Genomic DNA, 24726 nt, shown 5'->3' on the forward strand with positions numbered 1-24726 from the left:
TTTTTAGAAAATCAGGATCGGTTTCAATTTGCCCTATAAGATAAACAAACGGGGTATGTCACCTACGGCTGGATGTGAGTTTGGAGAGCCATTCGAAACTGTTGAACACATAATTAATCATTGTCCACAGCAAGCGTACAAGGAAGATACCAGAGTATTTATCATGCTACCCCAGTGGAGTCGACTGGCTGAAAAATCTAATGTCAATTTGTATTTATACTGAAATCTGTAATTATACCTATATAAATATTGTATATGTTTTTCTTTTATAGTTATTTGAATTTTTAATATTTTGAACACAGCATATCCATGCACCATACAATAGCGAAGTAAATAATAACTACTATAATTAAGTTCAAGGCCAACTATTCTGAAATCCACATACCTCATATAACTCGAAGTTTCGAGTACCTGTGCAGACCAAACTGTTGCTCTGATGAAATTACAGTAGAATGATAGTTTTTATAAATTGAATAGGCTTTATTTATTATTGATCAGTATTATTCTACACAAGCATGAGGATAATGAACGTAGTGAGGGTCCAGGAGGTGGAGCCCCCTGGCTTCCTGTCACATGTTGTTTTAGTATGATAGGACCTATTAATAACAACTCTTTTAAATTTTTACTAATTCATAACATTTTTTGTTAAGTTTCGTCGTTATTGTTTTTCAAAGACTTTATTACAACAATTTTCTCATATATAGATTCTCTACAAGTTTTGACAAAATTTTCGTGTATATTGGGGATTTAACAAAATCTTTCTACTTCAAACCTAAAAAATGCGTGTTTTTCGTTCCCGGATGTTTCTGTTTTACGTTGTACGAGGTGCTACCCAAAAGTTCGGGGAATTTGAATTTCGCGGGGGCAAACAATTGCTGGTACGACCTGCTGTCGCTAGATGTGGAGTTATGAGGGTGAGAGGCTGCGTTGTTGACTTTCGTGCGGTTGTGTAACGTTGTATTTTACTGCTTCGTCGAAGTTCTAAATGGCAGATTTTAAAGAGCAAAGAACCCGGATCAAATTTTGCTTCACGCTTAAAATAACCGGTGCAGAAACCCATCGCATGCTTGTGGAAGCATTTGATGACAATGCTATGAGTAAAAGTAACTTTTTTGCGGTACAAACGATTCAAAGATGGACGAAAGACAGTCGATGATGATGAGCGTTCAGGAAGACGATCAACAAGCGCAACACCGGAAAACATATCGAAAGTGCGAGAATTATGGTTGCAGATCGTAGACAAACAATCCACGATGTTTGAGCAATCGTACAAATGTCATACGGGTCCGTGCAACGCATCTTGTCGGACAATTCGAACATGAGACGCATCGCTGCAAAATTCGTACCGAGACTGTTGAACAGCGACCAGAAACAAAATCGCGTAGCTGTCTGTAGCGAATTGAAAAATTCAGCAAGAGATGACCTATCTTCATCTCCAACATCATAACCGGTGATGATACATGGGTGTACGGGTATGACCCTGAAACTAAGGAGCAGTCGTCGCAGTAGAAGTCGTCAAGTCCGCAGCAACGTGAACTCCACGATGATTGTTTTTTTCGACATCAAAAGTATTATCCATAAGGAATTTGTTCCTCTTGGTCAAACTGTCAAAGGGATGTTCTATTGTGAAGTTATGTGAAAGCATTAGGCGCAAACGTTCAGATCTGTGGGGTAACAACAACTGGGTTCTGCACCATGACAACGCGCCCGCGCACACATCGCTAGCCGTTCGGAATTTCTTGGCTTCCAAAAAGACGGTAGTGATTCCCCACCCACCCTATTCGCCTGACCTTGCCCCGTGCGACTTTTTTCTCTTTCCGAAAATAAAATTTCAATCGAAAGGCCGTCGTTTTAACACAATTGAGGAGATTCAGGAAGAAACGCAGAACGTGCTTCGAACACTTAACACCTGCAGACTTCCAGGGATGCATGGAATCATGGGAAAAACGCTGGGATCACTGTATCAATGCCCAAGGGGATTACTTTGAAGGAGATACTGGAAATTATAAGTTATGGTAAGCTATTTTATTTTTATGGTAAAATTCCCCGAACTTTTGGGTAGCACCTTGTATAACATGACAACATACAATTGTATGAAGGAAATCAAGGAGATACAATTGTAGGAACTACTTGATTCGATTTTTCAGCTCAAAAAACGTAAGACCCATCAAGTTTAAACCTTAAAAATTTCAGTATGACCTCATTTCACTGGGGGAACTGAAATCCAGGCGAAATTTTTCGCTAGCCGTAACTTGATAACAAAGCGTTTTCACATTCCTTCAAGTTGATTTTTTCCCTTATTTCATGTTTTACAATCAGTTGCCAAATTATTTCCCTTTCTTCCTAAATCTGCACACACACACACACACACACACACACATATATATATATTTGTACTGTGCGTAGTTTTCGAGAAAATCACCAGGGAGGATTAAAATGAAACACCGATATACTCGTGTATATATATATATATATCGGTGTTTCACCTCCCGGGTGTTTTCTCGTAAACTACGCAGAGTACAAAAAACAATGACCTAAACAAAAGTTACTCTGACTGGAGGGGGACACCGCACGATGACCTTTGATTTTAAAACTTTTATCATGGGAACTTTAGAACTTTTAACATTTTTCCCACGTCATCTACATTAATAATAAATGCAGTTCGATTTTCAGTCTTGAAAATTAATTTTTTAGAAATTATATTTTAAGTACGGGTCCAATATAGCCTTCTTGTTTTTGGGGGCTTAAAAATTTATTTATTGGCGTAATTATTTACTTCAATAAGCTCAGCTCGATTCGGTGCAAAAGTTAATCAATAATACTAAAAAAAAAGAAAGAAAAAATGAATACCATGATGATCCATTATACGATGGGATCGAATATCAAGCCGATAGTGCATAAATACGTATATGGAAATTGTGCTATCATTTCGTTACATTTATGTAACATTTGTACTAAATTTCCACTTTTTTCTATGGGTGTTTGAGCAATAAAACCTTTTAGAAATAATGTTGAATATCATCCGATCGCATACTTTTCCTTCATAACTATGCTGCCTCAGTAGTACATTTTTTAAATAACTTATGTTTTAATGAAATTTCTTGTAAGTTGTATTAAACGTATAAATAATACTCATAAAAATATTTCATAAGTTCATTAATAAAGCCGACCCAATCAAATATATCATCCTACTGTACGTAGTTTCCACTTTACGTACAAGTTTTAAGGGTCAGAAAAAAATTCTTTGAACATTTCGTTGCAGTGAACATATTGGAACTAAAAAATTCGATATCTTGAAAAGGATAGCATTCATAATGTTTAAATTAGTGATAACATCAGAAAGAGGACAAGTCGAAATATTGGTGTACTTTTTTAAATAATAAATTACGAACAAAATTGGTTCAGGAAATGAACTATTTTAAAGTTGTTACTCCAGATACGATATTTGTCTGTTTTGTAATCGAAGTTCTTATGTGTACTACAAGGCAGTGCTGTATGTCCGATTCAGTAATCAAGCTTATTTCCACAGTTAAGCACTCAGTTAAGTGCTTTGGGTTGCCCCGGCGCTGTAGTTCGCTGTCTTTAGAAAATGTTTATCAATCGATAATTTTATTTTAACTACTTATTTTATCTTAATCATTATGATTAATAACCGTTGTACAAGTTGAAGTGAATGAAAAAATGTAATTTTCAATACAATACGTTATTTATAATACTCCTCCAGTCTAATGTAGTTGTAAGTATTTGGTTTTATATTTAAATTTGTACTTTGCTAACCTTTAAAAATCTAATTTAAATTTGACGTTATACATAAAAAGTTAGAAAAACGATTGTTTTTTGTTATTTATTATTATTATTTTTATTAATCATTTGATTAGTTAGCTATGTTTTTAAGGTTATAAAGTGATATGTGATACTTTTTCGTTATTTTAATTTTATTGCATGCCTTCTTTTTTGTGAATATTTCTTATAACTTAAAACTATACACATATATCTACACACACACACATATTATATATATATATACTTTTTTCTCCTTTTTGTTACACTGATTTCATATTTAACCCAAGTAATAATGATTTTGTTACATACAGATTCTGACACATTTTGTTTCCATAAGTTTTTATAAAAAAAGGAAAATACAGTTTTTAACTGTTAAACATATTCAAATTTAAAAATACTTTATCTATTAATACTAATTTTTCAGAAACCAATAAATTAGGAGTACGTTTTATTTATAATTTCAGTTTTGAATTTAGTTGATTAATACAATCTTTGTTTTATCCATTTTAACTAGATATTAAATAAATTGGTTATTTTAAATTATTAGAAAGTAAATATTCTAACTGAATTTGTGGATTGCAACGCTAATTTTGAGCAGTTTGTTTTTAATGATTTTATTAATAAATAATATGATAACCCTTATCTTGTGTGTAAACACTTTAATCTGTTGTTTACATATTTACTTCATATTATCATCTGCAATTCTTAAAAACATACTGAACATATAAATTCTATTCCAAAAAAGAAAAATTCAAACTCTTCTAAGGTAATAAACTATCTTACTGTCTTATCACAATTACGTCTTTTATTAATTAAAAATTTATGTTTTGCAGGAACACTCAATTTTCATTCTTTACTAATCTTAGTTGAATATGAATTTTATTGACACTGTTTGTGATGGATCACTTTCTGTTTTACTTTATCTGGTTCGTGTTCATTATATTTCACAGTCTGATTATTTTAGTTTTGTATAATTTATACATTTGTTTGGATTTAAAATAAAGCAAATACTTCTCTTGTATACACTGGCATATTATTAAAATGTATTACACTGCATATAAGACACATTTATAAAGGTATCATAAAAATGTTTTTTTGGGAAAAACTAATTTGGGCAGAAAATGAAAGATTAAAAGTGCATACTACTTGACATTTTATGATTGCAGACCTTGACATTTTATGATCCCCCCCAACCAAATTCACAATTATCACACTGAAAAATTCCAGAAGGAAGCATGTACGCTGGATTATTTATTGCTTGATCTCCAGACTGGTGAGATAAGTAATAAAAAAACTTACGCAAAGAATAGGTAAAGTTTTTGTTATAATTTAATGCCTCTTAGAGAGCTGAGACACTATCTGATGGTGTTTGTACTTATTAAATTTTTTACATGTTCTGTATTGTATTGTCAGGCACTCATGCTTTATAAATTTATCTATTTGACACAAAACTCAATTTTCCAAAACTCTTCATGAAAACACAAGAAAATCCTTGCCCAGGCTCACAACTACTGTACACATCCTGGTAAGCTCTAATTCACCTAAGAACAGGCATGACAAGATGCAAAAGAAACATGTCATGCGGGGTACATTGAAGGTAGCACAAGTTGCTACTGTAGACCGATCCAGAACTTAGAACACCTTCTCGCATGTCCTCTGACCTTCTGACGACTGATTCTTGTATCCATCACAACCTGATATCAAATGATGACTATATATGTAGAATATTAGATTCAAATGTAATGCGCCCTGGATGTGGAAACCGATTGACTCTTTCATTGCTCATGGCTAGCGTTGAATAAAATACTACTACGCTTTGCATTTTTTCTTGCTACAAATTCTTTTGGTTCTCGTGCTACAAAGTTAAAATGTCAATATCAATTTCATCATCAAATTTCATACCTTTATGAAATACATAAACCAAGTAAAATCACTCATTAAATCAGGAACATTACATATGTAAGATACTGTAAGTCTTATTATTATTATTATGGATATTTAGTTAGGGGTACTTACGTATTAATACCACCACAGCTACAGCTTTAGGTTATGTTGACTTCGTGTACTGACAAATTGTACGTATATCAAAATAACCTAACTAAATATAACCTACGCTTGCTTCGCTTGCTAACCTTGGTACTTACGTATTAACTCCACCGCAGCTACAGCTTTATTTAAAAAAACAAAGTAGTCAATCGGATTTCGCTGCTATAACTTTAAGGTTATATTATTAATAAGTTGTATATATTATGCATATTTAATGTTAATTATAAGAGGTTAGCGAGCGAAGGTTATATTTAGTTAGGTTATTTTGATATACGTACGATTTGTCAGTACACGAAGTCAACATAACCTAAAGCTGTAGCTGCGGTGGCGTTAATACGTAAGTACCTAGTTAGGTACTGCTAGCTGAATATTTATTAACAGCAAATCACACAGTCTGTAATTAATAGATTTACATATATCCCAGCAAATTAATCAAACTTACGTTAATATTAGTAACAAGTATTAATAAGTAGTATTAGTAACAAGTAGTAAAGAGTAAATATTATTTTGTAATTTCTGCCAATAAATATAATTATTTCTTAATTCATGGTTTTGGTAGCCAGTTTATCTCATTGCTTAATATGTACAGTATCATTTCCTGTGAGGTTGTTCGTAATCAGTCTTACAGTCACAATTTTTTAAAAGTAATATTTTTAATATATTTTTTTTTACAGTAATATTATGAAATTTTGTGTTCTGATTGAATATTATTAACTCCAGAATTAACCTTTACTTGCTCATCTCATGGAAACTATAGTTTATGTTCAGCGTACATTATTGTTAGAATTATTTTAATTGCGTGAAAATTTTATGCCTAGCATCTAAAAGCTGTATTCTTAAAAATGATAGAACAATATGAAATTTACAATTACTGAAGTTGACCAAAGCAAAATAATAAAAGAAAACCCCAGATCAAATTTACTATTTTTTAACAAATTGTTTTCTTAATCACTTTAAAAGTAAGTGCCTTAAAAACAATACTACCACTGCACTGTGGAGGTTGGTAGAGTAGTGTAATTTCATTATGCTATTCAACAAACCATTTATAACTGTCAATAATTTTCCATTAATTCTAATTCTACTATGTATTAATTTATATTGGTATAAAAATGCAATAAAAGATTCAAGAAAAATTATACAAATACAAAAACTTAAAACTAAGATATCATCCAATACAGTCAATGTGAAATAGCCTTAATTCAAGTTTATTCACCTATAACCTTTTCTAATATTATTTTATAATTTCTTGATATTTGACTTCTAGTTTCATGAGGCAGTTTATTAAAATAATATATAGTAGATTTCATTTATGGTTCATTCTACCAATTTTTTTTTATATTCAATTATTGAATGGATTTGTATCTTATATTAGATAAATGATGAGTATTTAAAGGTTAGGGCTATTTCACTGTAATGTTGCAAAGATCCTCCTAATACGTATTTTCAAATAAATTGTGATAATTTGATTTTTTAAGAATTTTTAATATTTTGTTGTGTATAGCTTTTAATCGTTTTATTTGATTTCTAATAGCTGATCCCATGCAATTATACGGTAGCTAATAGTACTGTAATAAATTTCATATGTAATAAATCAGTTTTGAATGCTAAGAATTTTGCGTAGTCTAGGTAATAAGAAAACAGTATATTTTATTTTATTTGAAATTTCACAATCCTATATTAAATGTTGATTGATTATATTACTAAATATTTGTATAATATTTTATTTGGACAATTTCATTGTTGATGACAACATTAAAATCAGTTGGAATACATTCATATTGATTACGAAAAATTAAGCAGTCTTACATACATTTAGAGAAACTTATTAGAATTTAACCTGATATTTTACATCTTATTGTTTTTTAAAATTTGTAATAAACTTTAAACCAAGCATTTCCATGTCATCAGCATAAGATAAAATTTTAGAATCGGTATTTTCTAGTTGAAATATATCATTAATATATATAATAAATGTTTCCTGAGGAACACCTGTTTTCAAATCTTGTAGGTTACATTTTATTTCGTTAATTCAGTGTTTCTCAATCTGTATGGCACATTTCCCGAGGGGCGCATGATGGGAGCCCCATGCCGATGAATGGGAGGGGGTACGAGCCTATCGAAAAGAAAATATTATTAAAAAAATGTATTAATTTACTGAAATGAAAGCAAAACAAAATACATTCTAATATAAAAAAATACACATTTACACTGGTTGTATCAGTACTACACAAAGTGTTTAATAATTAACTTATCAATACTAAATTAAAAAAACAAGTTTAATAATTATTAGTGACTCCCTTGGGCCTGTCTTGCAGAGCAAAGTTTTTTGAAAGAAGGTTTATTATTAGAAATAAACAGTCTTGAGTTCTTTTTCTATATTTAGCTGAGATCTATATTTTATCTTCAAAACAGCCACTGCAGGAAATCCAGTTTCACAAAGGTATGATGTTGAAAAAGGTAATAGTATACGAAATGCTCTTGTTTTTAGCACAGAAAACTCATCATTCACCCCTGCCCAAAATTTAAAGAGTGATTTATTGCCAAATTGTCTTTTGATTTCGCCACTTGCTGTGAAGTCTATGAAGGTTTCTTCAGTGGTTGGGAGCACTTTGGGAATATTTTGAAATGGATCCCTAACTCGCTCATAACTTGTTACAAGTTGTTATCAGCAAGAAAATACTTTTTAAAATTCTTTGTCGGCATGACTAAATGATTTTCAATGGTTACAAAAACAGCTTTCACATGTTCTTCAGTCTTGTAAGTTTTAACACATTCATCCACATTTGCAAACATTTCTAGGTTTTTTTGCTTAAATTTCTGCACCACATTTCCAATTTTCTACAAAAAGCATTAAAGCATTAACTTTATCGCTTGTATCCAACATACGAGTATGCGTATTTGCTGTTTGGAGTTGAAGATTCAAGGTATTTAATTTCTCAAATAGGTCGACCAAGTAGCTCAATTCCATCACAAATAAACCATCTTGAAACTTCTCAACTTCCAATCAGTATTCCTCTTCTAGAAAAATAGCGATTTCATCTCTTAATTCATAAACACGTTGCAAACATTTTCCACATGCTAACCGTCTTGCCTTGCAGTAAAATAGTAACACTGATTACGGTGGATGTAATACAAAGAGCAATAAAGAGGCATCGATTTTAGTTTTCTCACTTAAGCGGATTGGTGTTGCCAAATATCAGTAAGTTTATTTATTCTTGGTAATTTGTAAGGTTTATAATTAAGGTCGTAGTGTAGCTTTAGTGTCAAAATACATTATTATTTTATGAGAGGGGAGCTCTATGAAAATTGGGTTGCAAATACTGAAAAGTTGAAAAACGCGTTATATTGGGCATTAATTGTGAAGTAACTAAAAAGACAAACCTCTGATACTAATTTTTTTTAAGCTTTTCAATTAAAATTTTATGGACTACAGTATCGAAAGCTTTAGCCAGATCCAAAAATGTAGCAGCTACAGGCTTACTTTTGTATAGATTTTGATAAATGATGTTAGGTAAGTCAGCAATTGCATTTTTAGTTCCAAGATCCTTTCTGAAACCATATTGTGAGTTAAGAGAAAATATTATATGTATTCAGGAAATTCAGCATTTTATTATGTAATAGTTTTTCATATATCTTTACAACATTAGAAACAAGAGAAATAGGTTTATAATTTCCAGGATTGGTTAGTTTTATTACTAGCTTTAAAAAAAATTGGTGTAACCTTCAATTGATCTGGCCATATAACAATGTAGTAAATTATAGATTAAAGCATCAATAAATTTAATATTGCTTAATACTTTTACCGTAGAATTATGTATCCCATGAACCCTATATGATTTATTTTTCAATTTATTAATTATTATTTTTATTTCATAATTTTTTACAAGCACAAGATGTATATATAGACTTAACATTAGTTTTACTTTTATTCCTATGCCTTCTGTTCAAGTTGTTAACATTAATATTTTTTATAATTGTACCACCTATATTGCAAAAACAATTGTTGAAGTAATTGGCTAAATTTTCAGATTTATTTTTTGCTTCTTTCAATTGCTTGTTCAGTAGTTTAATATGGATTTCGTATTTAGTTTTTACAGAAATATCATTTCTATTTTTTCTATATTACTTTCCTATCTAGTACTATAGCTGTAGAAGGGAAAGTATTGTAATTGGTCTGATTTGGGGATACGCAGTTTTCACTACATTTTGACACCTAAAGAACCCAAAAAACTGGATGGAAATTTTCTGGCTGTTAATGCTCATATGTATGCACGCGCACGTGTATGTGGGTTTGGTGTCTCACACCTTATATCTCTAGAACTACTGAAATCATTTTGACCAAACTCAGTCAGATTACTAATCTGCCTTTGATGCCTTTAATCTGCCTAATGATGCCTTTAAATTTTCAACTTAAAAAGGTGAAGGAGGTAAGGCTGTAGAGCAAGGTCACCCTCAATATCTTGAGATTTTGCCTAATTAACGTCTTATTTTTCTTAAGCACATGTTAACAATTAAAAAATAATATTTGCAAAAAAAATTTTCAAAATCGCACCCCCGCCTCAAAAAATTCTCTAAATTAGTAGCTAAGTGACTATACTGTATCAATAGTAGCCCCCCCCCGTCAGTAGTGCTAGTGTAGCACTGATGTACAGGTGTCCAAAAAATATTATATTTAAATAAAATTATAAATATTTTAAATTAAATTGTGAGTGTAAGTTGTGTGTTAGAAAAAAAAGCTGTGTGATGAGAAAGTCCTACAACTGTGTGGTCAGCTTTTTATTTATTTAACCATCTATTTTTATTATTCTTATTTAATAAATATTATGTAACACATGGTTTTTAGAACTTTTACTATGCAGTATTTAAGTTTCTTTATTTTAGCAATTAATTTATGTACTAATTCAATTGATAATTGCGTTGCTTCATTTATATTATCTATTATAATATATACAACTTCCCTACCCAAAGTTTCACTTAATAATAGCAATTTTTTATAATCAATATAAATGAAAAGCCATGAAAAAATTCAGATTTATTTCAGTATCAAAATTTAAAAAGAAAGGATGGTTATCTGTAATCTGATAATTCAGTCTCATTGATTTTGTATTAAAATAATTTTTAATAAAAACGTTATGTATACATGATTTTATTATCTGATTCGAGTTTTTTTTTTGTTATTAAAATAAGGTTCAATTCCTAATTCATAAAAGTTAATAAGAATTTCAACACTCTATACATACGTTCACTAAACTTTATTAAAATATCTCTTCCATTCTTAAGATATTAATTTTTATTGAATTCACAAAACTGTTGGTAGAAAGAAAATGAAGCAAGATGGAGGATCTTTGCACATAAATTTTTGCTGTTTATTTTGTTGTCCTGAAAAGGACATCAATTTATTTTAAGATCCTGTTAAGGGAATCAGTCTATTAAGTTTGGCCAACACCTCACCTTTGGGACACTCGTAAATATATCATAAATGATATTAATCATTCATTGAAGTAGAGTACTTGATGCATAAAGGAAGTGAATATTAGAAGCGAATAGCAGAATTGCGTATGAGGAACATATGAAACTAACAATCTCTGCTCTTCTGATTTCAATCATTATGCACATCCTCTTCAAATTGGTTATTTAATTCTTCTTTTAAATTTTTACACACATCGCAGTAATCTGCATAATTCTTATGGTTGTGGGAAGAAATCGTCTTCCCTATGTAATTTGCTGGATTCCAGTAAAATCCTAATTACAATTGTGAATAAGCTGAGAAAATAGCCAATCAATTTATTGATCTTATTCAGTTCCAAAGATATAAGAGATTACACAATTCTCCTCCTCTCTTCACTCTGTATGTTGCTACCATCCGATGCACCACTCTTATCTTGTTCAAGACAGTTTTAGTTGACATTTGGGAATCGTACATCCTCATTTTATTTCCATTCTCTCAACAATACTTCCAGCCAGCTCAGAATAGACATCTCTTGTTACATATGTCTTACATTTTCATGTGAACAACCCAACAATCATAGACGTACAGCAAGGTTGTCCATATAATCTAGTTTATAGGGCCATTTCCAAATAAATAAATACATTTTTTATTCTGATCAGCATATGATGTTATAAATTATTGTTCTAAGAGGATCTGATAGTCTTGATTGGTAGTGATTACGAAAGAGAAAAGAAAAAAATAATAAAGGACATGAACACTATTTAAAGTTTGTTAAATTTATAATTATATCAGAGTTGCAAAAATAGTTTATGAATCAACTATACCAAACTAAAACAAAATAATACGGTAAATGATATTACGAGAAGAGAAGACTATACTGAGAGTAATACATTCTGCATTGAATAAACATTACATTCACAAATAAAAAATACAAGAATTCAAACACATAATTAACGTACAGCACCACAACATACCACGGTCAGTCTTATGGAGCACAACATTTTATTTATAAATAATCTAATTTTAGCTTTTTGTTATATTCTGACAATCCAGAAACAGCCGCAAACAATAAGTAAGAATTAAAGAGTCTTTAGATTATTTAAATTTTGTAAAGAGCTTAGCTCGATGATTTATTGATAACAAAAAAATGTACACAGCACAACCGAAGCTAACACATCCATCGCACAAAGAGAACTGCTCGACTGACAGCTGACATCATCATTCCCACACTCTCTACAGAATTGTAATAATAAATAATCTTGTGTTATGTTGATGATGATGTAATTTCGATAGGATGTTGTTGATAACTAACACTGTTCACTGATTTGTTGACAAATTCTAGCCCAGTATTGCGATGTCAACAAAACTGTTGGCTCTCGAACAATGTTGTGCCTATGACTTCGACCAAAACTTTAAGTTTAAAACTTTAACTTAAAAATTAAGTAGGAGATGTTATTATAAGAAAAATTATAAATATAAAAAATAGATGTGATTTAAGTTCATATGAATTATTTAAAGTATAAAACACAAGAAACAATGTTAAGATAAATTAAATGTAACAAATTACTAAAAAATAATTAATAATTTAGAAGGCGGTTTTGAAAATTATTTTGAAATATAATGTACCATGTTGAGGTAGAGTAGGATGCAGGAAATTCAGGGTTGTTAAAAATGTTTTAATTATTTACAAAATTCATAGACAGAGTAGTATTGTTTCTGTAAAAGAAAATCTTTAAATAGTATTTTTTTTTAATCCGTGGAAAACTTATTTTGAATTTATTTGGCGATTAATTATAAAATTGTTATTAGAAGCATAATAAGAAACTTTTTTGAAAGCTGAAGTATTGTTGAGTTATACAAAAAAGGTTTTGTTGTGTAGTTTGATAAAGGTGGATATTTTTATTTTTTAAGAATAAGTAACTATTATTTTTATGAACACGTTCATAATTATAAACACAAGAATAAGTTGTATTTAATTTCCTAAATATCACCTACATGATTCATTCTTGCAGACATCAAATAATGATGTGGCAGGTTATTTTTTGTATCTTAAAAACTTGTGACTTTAGAGGGAAATGCAGGAGATGGACATACGATTTAGATGTTATGCATAAGTATAATAAATATATGATGACAACTTCATCACTTAATTAACCCTCTTCAAACAAAAGAGTAAGGTTTGATTCTGTTATAAACCCAGGAGAACTTTTCATCTAATAAAACACCCAGAAATTTCACTTTATAGGCAATAGAAATACCATAGTTATCATTAGAGGGAATTCTATCCACGCAATCGACAACAATGTTATGTTTATATGAGCAACACGGAGTCTTAAATTTTTTAATTGTGTAATTTCCTTTAAAATCCTTATTTTCTATGTCATTTTGACTATTGTGTATGTGGTTCCATCCATCTAGCCAAAATATTTATTTTAAAACAAAGGAACATCGCTTGTTACATCATACAGAATTTTTATATTTTATAGAACATCTTTGTTAATATCATCACCTCCTACTGGCTAAATCTTTACCTCCTGTTACCAGTATTCTATATATATTCTATTTTCTTTCTATTTATCTTCATACTCCTGTTTTTTAAATAAAGGTCAAACTATTGTTCAACTTTCTACTGATTCTATGTCATCAGGATGATGTCATTTTAGAAATGTATATAGTGGAGTACATGTCTGGGTTTATGTTGAAATCATATTCCTAATCAGAATGTAACCGTTGAAGATATGTGATGGATTCTTTATTAGGAACGGATGGGTAGGCTTCAGGGCTGGAGTGGGAGAGCAACAGGGGACTGATTCAACGCCATCAAAGAGTTAGTATCTGAGGTAGTGAAAATATCGAGACCCCAAAGTCATGAATAGACATGCCAGAAGGTGTCACTTCCTCATCCTTCAAGGGTGAGGTTATGAAGAATTTGTAAGCAAGAAAGAAAGGTTTGAGAATGAGAATAGTCAGCATGTGGGATAATCCTAAATGTGTAAGTATTGTGACCAACAACAGTTAGATGGAGAAAGGCATAAGAAATAATGAGGCGTTCAGTCAGTATCCGATCACGATTGTCACTACAAAGAATATGCGGCCAAAGGATGATAGTATATAATGTTCCACGGAAAATTGGTGAGGATGGGTTTGTTGATGTGGGGTGCAGAACGCAGATAAGTTGGTGGAAGATTTTGCTAATCTATTCAAGGTGGTATTCTTGGCTGGACGTGGAGAGTTGTTCATTATGTAATGAAGTGCGAGAAGCATCTGCACGCAAAAGTTTTGGAAAAAAGGCAGATCGTTCATCAATTACCAGAGTCATGCAAAATAAAGGACTTCTTGAACGTTTATCCACATTTTCGGTATCTGGACTTAGGTCATGTGACCAAAGTTTGTAAAGAGAAGGAACGTTGTTCCTTCTGCGACAAGGATGGAGATCACACCAAGGATTGCCAGGTGAGGAAGGACGGAGGTTCTCCTACTGTATAAACTGTTTTTGAGTTCGGAAGCCAGCGAACCATAATTGTTATTCTGAGGAATGTCCCGCGTACAATGTGTGGGGGGAAGTCTTATGTGGTAGAATAAACATTTAGGTGGCTAGTTGGGTTAGTTGTTCTCATGGCTTCCGGTAATTTACAGTTTGTTTTGTTTGTGTCTTGTATGTTAGGTTTCTTATTTTTATGAGTTATGTTATTTTTAGGTATTTTGTAGGTTTGATTTGTTTCTGTTATTTGGATTTGTTGCGGTTTAGAAGTTAAGAAACCTTTTGTTTACATTTTCATGTTATAAGTTAGTGTTGATTTCATGTGTTGCCTTTGATTTATTAGGTTTTGAATTATTTGGTTTTTCTCTATTAGTGCTTTGTTTGTTTAGTTTTTGTTGTGTTTAGTGTTTTGGTTACGTTGGTTTTTATTGTAGTTTGTTGTGGTTAGTGTTTTATATTTAGTGTTTGTTTTATGTTTTTTTTTTGTTTGTTTAGGAGTTGGTGTTGTTTTCTTGTTTTCAATGATTTTATTTATTAGGTTTTGAGTTGTTAGGTTTTGTTTTATTAGTGTTTGTTTTCTTCTGGTTTAGTTTTATTTTGTGTTTTTGAATTTTGATTATTACTTCGGAGTTTTGTGATTTATTGTTAGTTTTTCGTATTTATTGATTTATTTAGCTTATTAGTTTTTGGATTAGTGTATAGCACCTGTGCGTGTTGAGCTCACCCTAACACTGGGTAGTATTGTAATTTAGATCAGCTCAATCAGGTGGTCCTGTTTGGCTCCTACTAAGATTATTGTTGTAGGTTCTGAGTTAGGGGTAGTACACTGATATGAATGTCATTTGTGACATTCGCATTGGTGGCGTCTTGACAGTGGTCAGACTGCAATATATCTTGAGGCTATTGAAGATGACTTCCGGTAAAGCCCATAAGGACTACGTACAGAAGGTGTGGCATGACGGTTGGACCAGTTACATGGTGGGTGTCTTACTCTCAGGGTCAAATACACCCACTTAGCTACTAGCGTTCTTTAAGGAGGGGGTGCAAGTTTTCAAATATTATTTTTTAATTGTTAACAAATGTGCCTAAGAAAAATATGACCTTAATTAGGCGAAATCTTGAGATACTGAGGTGATCTCACTCTACAGCCTCACCCCCTTGACCTTTTAAGTTGAAAATGTAGTGACATCAATGCCTTATATATAGAAGTAATCTGACCAGGTTTGGTCAAAATCGGTCCTGTTGTTCTGGAGATATAAGGTGATTTAGTGGCCAACATCAAACACACGTATATATGAACATTAACTTGTGGAAAATTTTCATTCAGTTTTTGTGTTCCTTACATGTCAAAACATCAAGAACGAGTGAAAACCGCATATGCTCAAATTGACAATAGTTTCCCTTCTACATCTATAGCGCTAGACGGGAAAGTAAAAGGCTTAACATTTGATGTAATAAAATGTAATTAGAACTTATTTATTTTGTAGGTGTTGTTTAGTACATATGCACCAAATTTCATTAAAATCTCTCTCTCTCTATTCTTAAGATATATATTTTTATAGAAAAAAACATAAAATGGGGGACAGAGCTAGACGGGAAACTAGAAAGAGTTCGACTCAATGCGGTGGACAAAAATTTCAAATACCATAAAATAGTAATTTTGTAACTATTTAAATTCGCACTTGTTTCTACCTCCAAGAAGCCCTTGGTTTTAAAATATAAAGCTGTTTCCATGTTTAAATATCAACATGTGTATTAAATATTTTCTACTGTGTTTTTATACTATTCAAGTTACAATATGACATAATAATTCATTTACATACCTATTCTTTTATATCCATGTATTTAACATTGCAGTCAATCTATGAAGAATTAATTTATTGCTACGGGTTAATAGATTAATATTAACTTCAGTAAAATGATATCAGATGATGTTAAAGCATTAAATAATGAGGTATTCTATATATATATATTATTTCTTAATCATCAGCTTTTGTATTGTTATTTTAATTAAATATTGAATTTATTGCTTACATTTAATTTTTACTGCATTGTCGTTTTATTACTTTTAATATTGTTTTTATTATTATTGCACTGATGTAACAAAGTAAAGTTATTTACTGTTATAATAGTAATAGTAATTATTAATTTCATTTTTTTTTTTTATTTTAAACAATTAATATTTAGTCAGAGAAAGAGGGAACAAAATGGGATAAAGCAATGAGATAGTAGTTATTTTTTTGTTTAAGGTAAATAATTTTTTACTTAGTTTTATATTAGTTTACTTTAATTTATTATTTATTTTATACTTAATTTATACTATTCTATAGTTTGTTAGTGTATTTTCCAGTTTATATTATACAACATATTTCTTGTTATATAGGTCTACTGTGATGAAGATAACTGTGAATTCACATCATCTCATCCGTTAACAGATTCCTGTGTAATAATGTCTGGTAAGTTTAATTTTATTAAAAAGTATTTATTATGAACTTAAAAAAAAAAATAGGTACTTTATTTGATTTGTGTGTTTTTAGGTAGATTTCAAAAGAAAGATACCTATTGTAGTGGGTACCACGATTCAACCTTTACAAAAAACCTTTACAAAGGTTTCACATCTCCCAGACCCCAAAACCACAGTCAGTTGAAAAGTATATTTATATATATTTCATTTTTTTGGTGACATGATAACTACTGTAATTTTGCACCAATCATTTTCAAATTGATACGTAAAAAACACAACCCAGAATCTCAATCGAGTTCGTTAACGGCCAAATTTGGACCATGGGGGTGGAAATGGGAGGACTTTTTCGAAAAGACATATCACTATAACTTTCCTGTTAAGTAAAATATTGAATTCGTTCAAAGTTCTTACTATTCTTTGGATGAGGACCTAAAACTTATCATCTTAGTAAAGTTTTTTTAATATCACTAACCATTGGCCCAGGGAGTGAAAAAATGGGTTTCAAAGGTAAAAAAAAAATTGTACCTCCCTTAATAGGCACAGTATTGAATCGGTTTAAAGTGGTCGTTAGTCCTCTAATCATTACCTAAAATGTTTGTCTGTAACAATTTTTGATATGACCAACCCTTATGGCAAGGAATGACCAAAATGTTGCTGGAATTGTAAGAAGATGGGGCTTGTCGTATGCTAAACATGTGAAACATTTTTTCACATACAACTATTGTTGTATTGAATAAATTTGAAGTTTTTCTTAACTTTAAGGTGGAAATCCTTTTTATCCCCTACTTAGCACCAGTGAAATCAAGCTCCACCTTCCAGCGTGCCAAAAAGGATTTTTTTTAATTAATTTCTTAATTATATGTAAGTCGTATTATGACCAAATAGATTATCAGTTTTGATAATTCTTTTTGTATTTTGTAAAGGAAATTCTTGTCGTGGTTCTGTTATAGGTTTTTTCAGGAAACTTAAGTGTAAGATTTATTAAATGAAAAATTATGTTACCTATTAGACAACATATTTTTTTACTTTCCCGTCTAGTACTACAGCAGAGCTTTAGCTTTAGAAGGTGAGGTATTGTAATTGGTCCAATTTGGGCATATGCAGTTTTCATTGGATCTTGTTGTTTTGTCACCTAAGGACCCAAAAAACACAAAAACCGGATAGAAATGTTTGCATGTACGTGTGTGTGTTCAGTGTTTTACACCTTATATCTCTAGAATTACTTGACTGTTTTTGACCAAACTTGGTCAGATTATTTATATGGGGCATTGATGCCATTAAATTTTCAACTTAAAAGGTCAAGGGAGCAAGGTCACCCTTTGAGGTATCTCAAAGTTTCGTCTGATTAAGGTCATATTTTTCTTAGACACATTTGCTGTAGAGTATGAATACCCTCAGTATCTCAACATTTCGCCTAATTAAAGTCATATTTTTCTTAGGCCTGTTTGTTAACAATTAAAAAATAATATTTGTAAAAAAAGTTGTGCAAAATCGCACCTCCACTCCAAAAAATGCTCCAAATAAACTTGTGGCTAAGTGGATATAGTGCGTCATTAGTACCTCCTCTTACCACAAGGAGCGCAGGTGTAGCATTGATGTACAGCTATCCAAAAAGTATCCTACCCAACTAAACAGCATTTGTATGTGAGTCCCCCTTAGTTTAACACCAGAATGTACTGATCACTAGCATTAAAAATCGATTCATAAGTACATGCCTTGTGGTGGTCAGGTGTATACTTGTTATATTATTATATATGCGAAATGTATACATAAAAAAAATATATATATATATATATCAAAGTTTTGGGGAATTAATTTTTCAATCGGATCTGAATTTTCGGACAAAAATCGCAAATATCTTGAAAACGGTGGGTCCTAGCGCTCTGAAAATTTTTTCAACCCTCTGTGAAAATGCCCCATCTGCTTTTAGTGGTACCCATCAGATGATAATATTTTCAAGTGCCCCCAGGGCGCTGTTCAGAAATCGTGAAGGGATGTGATGGGGTGCCACTGTAATATTTTAGCATATGTATCAGCAGATACATATGCAGCTAACTGCAGCTAACTGTTTAATGCATCGGGTACACTGTTTATCAACTGGATCTTGGTTATCTGGAAATTGAATCGTTTAACTGTATGTTTTGATTGCATTCACCCACCATAAAACATATTGATCTGATCTCGCTAAATACACTCAAACCTGTGCTTTATTGCAGCTGTAAAGTATAAACTTATGAAGATTAAAACATAGAAAATAAAAAATATTAAAAAACTTTTTAAAAACCACTCTTGCATTAAATGCACTAAAAAACAGAAAATAAAAAATATGTAAAAAAAATTCTTAAAACACCACTCTTAAATTAAACACACTAAAATGTAAAAAAAATAATTTTAGGGCGGTATCTTAGAATGGATTTCACAATAAACTTTGACAGTGATATGTAAGATTATGTGAAAGTCATAGCTTCAAATTAAAAATTTGATGTTTTTGCCAACTTTTTTGTTATGTGTGATGAATGGTGGGGTGCAGACACGCATAAGAAAAAATTGGCAAAAACATCAAATTTTTAATTTGAAGCTATGACTTTCACATAATCTTACATGTCACTATCAAAGCTTGTCAAATCCATTCTGAGATACCGTCCTGAAATTATTTATTATCTGTTAGTGTGCTTAATGTAAGTGATGTTTAACAATTTTTTTACATATTTTTTATTTATTTATGTAATTGTTTTTCATCATAACATAATAAACTATAACTAAAAAGTAGGTATTGGAATGTTCCGATCACTAGTGGAAAATCCTAATTTGTTACTATCAATTTCTAGAGTTAAATTTCTTATTTAACTCTAAATTAGATTATCAATTTTCATCATTCAAAAAATAAATATTTTTACACAAGAGGTAATCTATTGTGGACACCTAATAATTGTGAGATGCCGCCTGTCAGGCAACCCGCCTGGAGGGCTTAGCTACAGAGGCGTGCCATTGCTATAGGAATGCCCTGCAGCCGGTTTTTAAATAAAATTATAAATATTTTTTTCTGATGCACGGCTTACACACGCACATACATACACAACTTAATTTAAAATATTAATTAAATTGCATATGTACGTGTGTGTAAGCTGTGCATCAGGTAAAGTCGCATCACAGGAAAGTGCTGCAACTGTGTTGTTAATTTTTTTTTTTTGTGATAATTGCTAATTGGTTTTGTGATTATAGTTTTATATATAGCATGATGTTGTAACGATCTTAATGATTTGTGTGGTAAAACAATAATACGGATTATTTTAAAATCTTAAATTCATATTTTGTAAAAAATTACAAGACGATTGTTGAATAATTAAAGAGATAAATGGTTACATCCGAAAAACTATAACAATAAATTAAAACTGTATGAAATTCAAGCTGACACCCCTGACATAGAAAATGTCAGCTGTTCAAAAAGGTATAACTTATTCTAATTTTTTTTGTTTTTTATCCACTTGAAACATGTATCATAGTAGAACAACGTGCTGTAATAAGATTTTTATTTTCTGAAGGTGTAAAACCAGCAGAAATTCACTCAAGGGTATTAAAACACTATGATAAAAAGTGCATTAATTGTATAAATTTTTATAAGTAGATTGAACAGTTGAGCAGAACAATGTCATTTCGCCTGCCCTATCTAAATTGTAAAGGGGAGAACCTTTAAACAAGAATAATCTAATCCCTTTCTCTATGTCCATCTAGGTTAAACTTTTCAAAACAAGTAATTAATTTATAATCGCTCGAACTTCAGTTTTATCCAGTTGTAAAAAATATAAAAACTTTTTGTTTTATTTGATCGCCACAAACAATCAACTAAACGCACATGTCAGAAGCTTCACACCACACCATCTAAAGGTTCATACTTGATAAATATCATTATTGTTCGGTCATACTTGTGTCAGCCTGAGTATTTTTGGAATGATCTTTTATTTTGTTTTTTTTTTTTTTAGTATTTGTATAATTTTTTTTAACAATTTTATCTGTTTTGTTTTTCTCATGGTTCTGTATTATAAAATATTGAAAATAGGAGAGTTGATGGGAAAATCCTTATGACGAAGTTAAATAAATAGTATTCGGATTTTTTTTGTATATTTTCCAATTATATTGTGGTTAAGATGCTACACAGAAAAAATGCTTACTGTATAATAATCAGGATGTGGCTGGTGTGGAGTGGGCTGTATCTCTCAGGTTTTTTCCAGGAAAGAAAGCAGTATGTTTAATTTATTACCTTATTATTAATTGTAATTTTTAAAAGATAAGAAGTAAAAGTATATAATTAGGAATGCAATTCTTGTTTTCAACATAAAATCACATATAAAAAATACAATCAAAATCAATCTTTTTTTTTTCATTATAAATTACAGTATGTTAATAAAAATTTATTGATAACTAGATCTGCCAATATGCATAAAAAAGTAATACCTTTATCTACCTAATAAGTAATCTATATTAATAATCATAATTTTCATCAAAAATATCTAATAAATAAAAATGTTTTTAGAAAATTAGTTTCTGTGAAAATTTTTACAAAAAACAAAAAAAAATACTATCTTCATTAATATATTATGATTTAAAGTAAAATATACATTTAAATACTGTAAATTGTGCTTTCTAATCAGATCACATTTCAAACAATATTAAGTAGGCAGTGGATGTGATTCTTTTACTTGTGTTTTGTTTGGCCAGTAGCCAATACACACCTGTGGTAGTCAATTTGAAAGGGTTAAATTAATTGAACCAATCATTTATACTTGTTTTGTTACAAGTGTCGTTCCTTATTTGTGCCTTCTATATATGAAATATTTATTTTTTATTGTTTTTATTAATATTAGATCGTTAACTGACTTTAATGAATGGAAAAGCTTAAAAAAAATCAACCTCCTTTTTTTAATATATAATCGTGCCTTACTTACTCAATCAGATTGACTGATTCAATGATTTTATTTTTATTTTATAAAGAAACGTTTTTTGTGGACTTAGATCTACAACAATCTATCTACTTAATATATCTCCTCCTATATTAAGTAGAAGATTTTTTAAATTAAAAATTAGCTTGTTTAATGGTGTTGATTTGAAGAGAATTTTACTTTTTTATTTATCATAATATTTCTTACGATTGATTGTTTTAATGTAATGATATATACAATACTTTGTCGTATTCTTTTTAAATTATTTTCAACAGAAAATTATGATTAAAACTGATATTATTGTCGCATTCTTAAATCATACTCAGTAGTAGGCTCTTTAATCATTCCCTCCTTTTCTTGTCATTTTTTTCTTATCATAATTATTTACTGCCATACCAAATTTAAAAATATTTATTCATAACCGATTGATGATTCTTAAAAATAATTCCAGTAATAAACTTAAGTAATATAAGAATTATTATCTTGTGTAAAAGTATTAAAAAAAAAAAAAATATATAAATTGCAAATTTTAAGTAAAACATTTAAAATCAATTAGCTGTACTGAATTCAACATTTCAAGGATTAATTAAAAAAATAAAGTAATACAGATATAATTAAAAGTGCATTTTCTTGTTTTATTGAACTAAATTTTTTTTATCTAAATTTTATTACAATTAAATTGATGTAAAGTGCAATACTGAAAAAGAAGTAGACTGCAATAATAGGCTTTATAAAAGTATCTCTATTAGGATTTTTTAAAAGACACCAGTTTTAGGTGAAGTTATGTCTTTTGGTGGCTTATTGTAAATTTTTAAACCTGTGCACCAAGGGGGCTAATTTAAGGTTATAAATTGGATGCTGATATGGCTGACAGTTTCTAGTTTTATAACTGTGAACCTGAATCTGTAAAAATCATGAGTGTGATAAACATAATTTAATCGGAATATATGCAGAGTGTTTATAAAAACTGTTTCAAGAATTCAGGGGATGGTCCCCTGCATTGAAATAGAGAAAACACTTATGTCAGCATATGTCTGGAAACACTTAGTTTACCATCTGTCTACAGTTTTATATTTTTAACAGGAAAATTTATTTCTCAGGAATGGTTAATCGTATTGAGGTGAAATTTTGTATACTGCTATGATACCTAGAGCTTTACTTGTATAAAAATAATGAACCTAATATCTCACTCCATTTCAAATGGCAGCCAGTGAATTAATAATATCTTTGCAATTGCCGGTTGCAAAGGTATTAACAATTAAAAAATACTATCGAACAAAAAACATTAAGCGTTTTATGACAAATAAAATGATACCTTTTCTATTCAAATCCTCTCTTTTCCTGTTTAGCCTCCGGTAACTACCGTTTAGATAATTCTTCAGAGGATGATATGTATGAGTGTAAATGAAGTGTAGTTTTGTACATTCTCAGTTCGACCGTTCCTGAGATGTGTGGTTAATTGAAACCCGACCGCCAAAGAACACCGGTATCCACGATATAGTATTCAAATCCGTGTAAAAATAACTGGCTTTACTAGGACTTGAACGCTGTAACTCTCGACTTCCAAATCAGCTGATTTGGGAAGACGCGTTCACCACTAGACCAACCCGGTGGGTTGGAAGCGGGATAATCTATTTCTACACTTGGTCTAGTGGTTACCAACCCGGTGGGTTATATCTATTCAAATCCGTTCATAAATAACAAACGTTATGGCACAAATTCTTGGCGAGTCACTCTAAATTAAAAAATTAGTTTTCATTTCCTCCGTAATAAAATTAAATAACTCTGCGCAGTCTCAACTGGAATAATTTTATTAATGTTATCATGTAATAAATTATAATAATTTAATTATATTGTAAATATTACAATAAAATGGCTATTATTGAAATCACAATAACTATTACAATAATAAGTAATATTAATATTGAAAAATAAACAAAGTGTTATTAATAAATTATATCAGATATAAAACATTAATAAAAGAAACTTCAATAGCTGTTCAAAATAGCAGCCTCTCATTCAGTATACATGTATCTAGGTATTTTTCCAATGATTGTGGGACCCTTTCAAAGATGTATTTATTTATTTGACGAGCCCTCTCAATTTAGAATTCTCATGCGCAATTCTTCTATGGTACAGAGGAGTCATTTACAGGTGTCTTTAAATGGACCTACAAGAAAAAGTCAAGAGGATTGAGATCGGGAGACCTTGCAGGCCGTGCTAATGGGCCTTCTCGACCGATCCATCTGTTTGAATGTGCTTCATGTAGATGATCTTGAACTTGTATTCTGTAAAAAGCTAGCTAGGGCTTCATCCAGCATGAACCACATGTTGTTGCGCATGTTTTGCGGTAAATATTCTAGTAAAAGTGGAAGATCAGGTATCAAGAAATGTAAATCATTTACTTATATTGTGATGGTTCTGTCCAAAATGGCACGAGGGATTTCAATCGACCCTATATGCTTATTGTGGGTGTTAAGAACGGCCGATATTGTAAATTTAGCTTTATCAGTAAAGAAAATATCATTCAAAAACTTTGTATTTATAGATTTTCAGATAAGTCTTT

At 30.6% G+C, this 24726-nt stretch overlaps 1 protein-coding gene across 1 annotated transcript in view; it reads left to right on the forward strand.

The window, feature by feature from the left end:
- Positions 1-3519: 3519 nt before the first annotated feature.
- Positions 3520-24726, forward strand: part of C1GalTA (Glycoprotein-N-acetylgalactosamine 3-beta-galactosyltransferase 1) — a 79918-nt gene continuing 58711 nt past the window's right edge. Inside the window, exons 1-2 of the mRNA XM_075381464.1 lie at positions 3520-3736; positions 17143-17215. Of these exons, the coding sequence (XP_075237579.1) occupies positions 3674-3736; positions 17143-17215 (136 nt within the window). The 5' untranslated portion in view covers positions 3520-3673. The remainder of the gene's footprint in view (positions 3737-17142; positions 17216-24726) is intronic.

This window comes from Lycorma delicatula, chromosome 13 (genome assembly GCF_047948215.1).
Source record: "Lycorma delicatula isolate Av1 chromosome 13, ASM4794821v1, whole genome shotgun sequence".
NCBI classification, from domain to species: domain Eukaryota; kingdom Metazoa; phylum Arthropoda; class Insecta; order Hemiptera; family Fulgoridae; genus Lycorma; species Lycorma delicatula.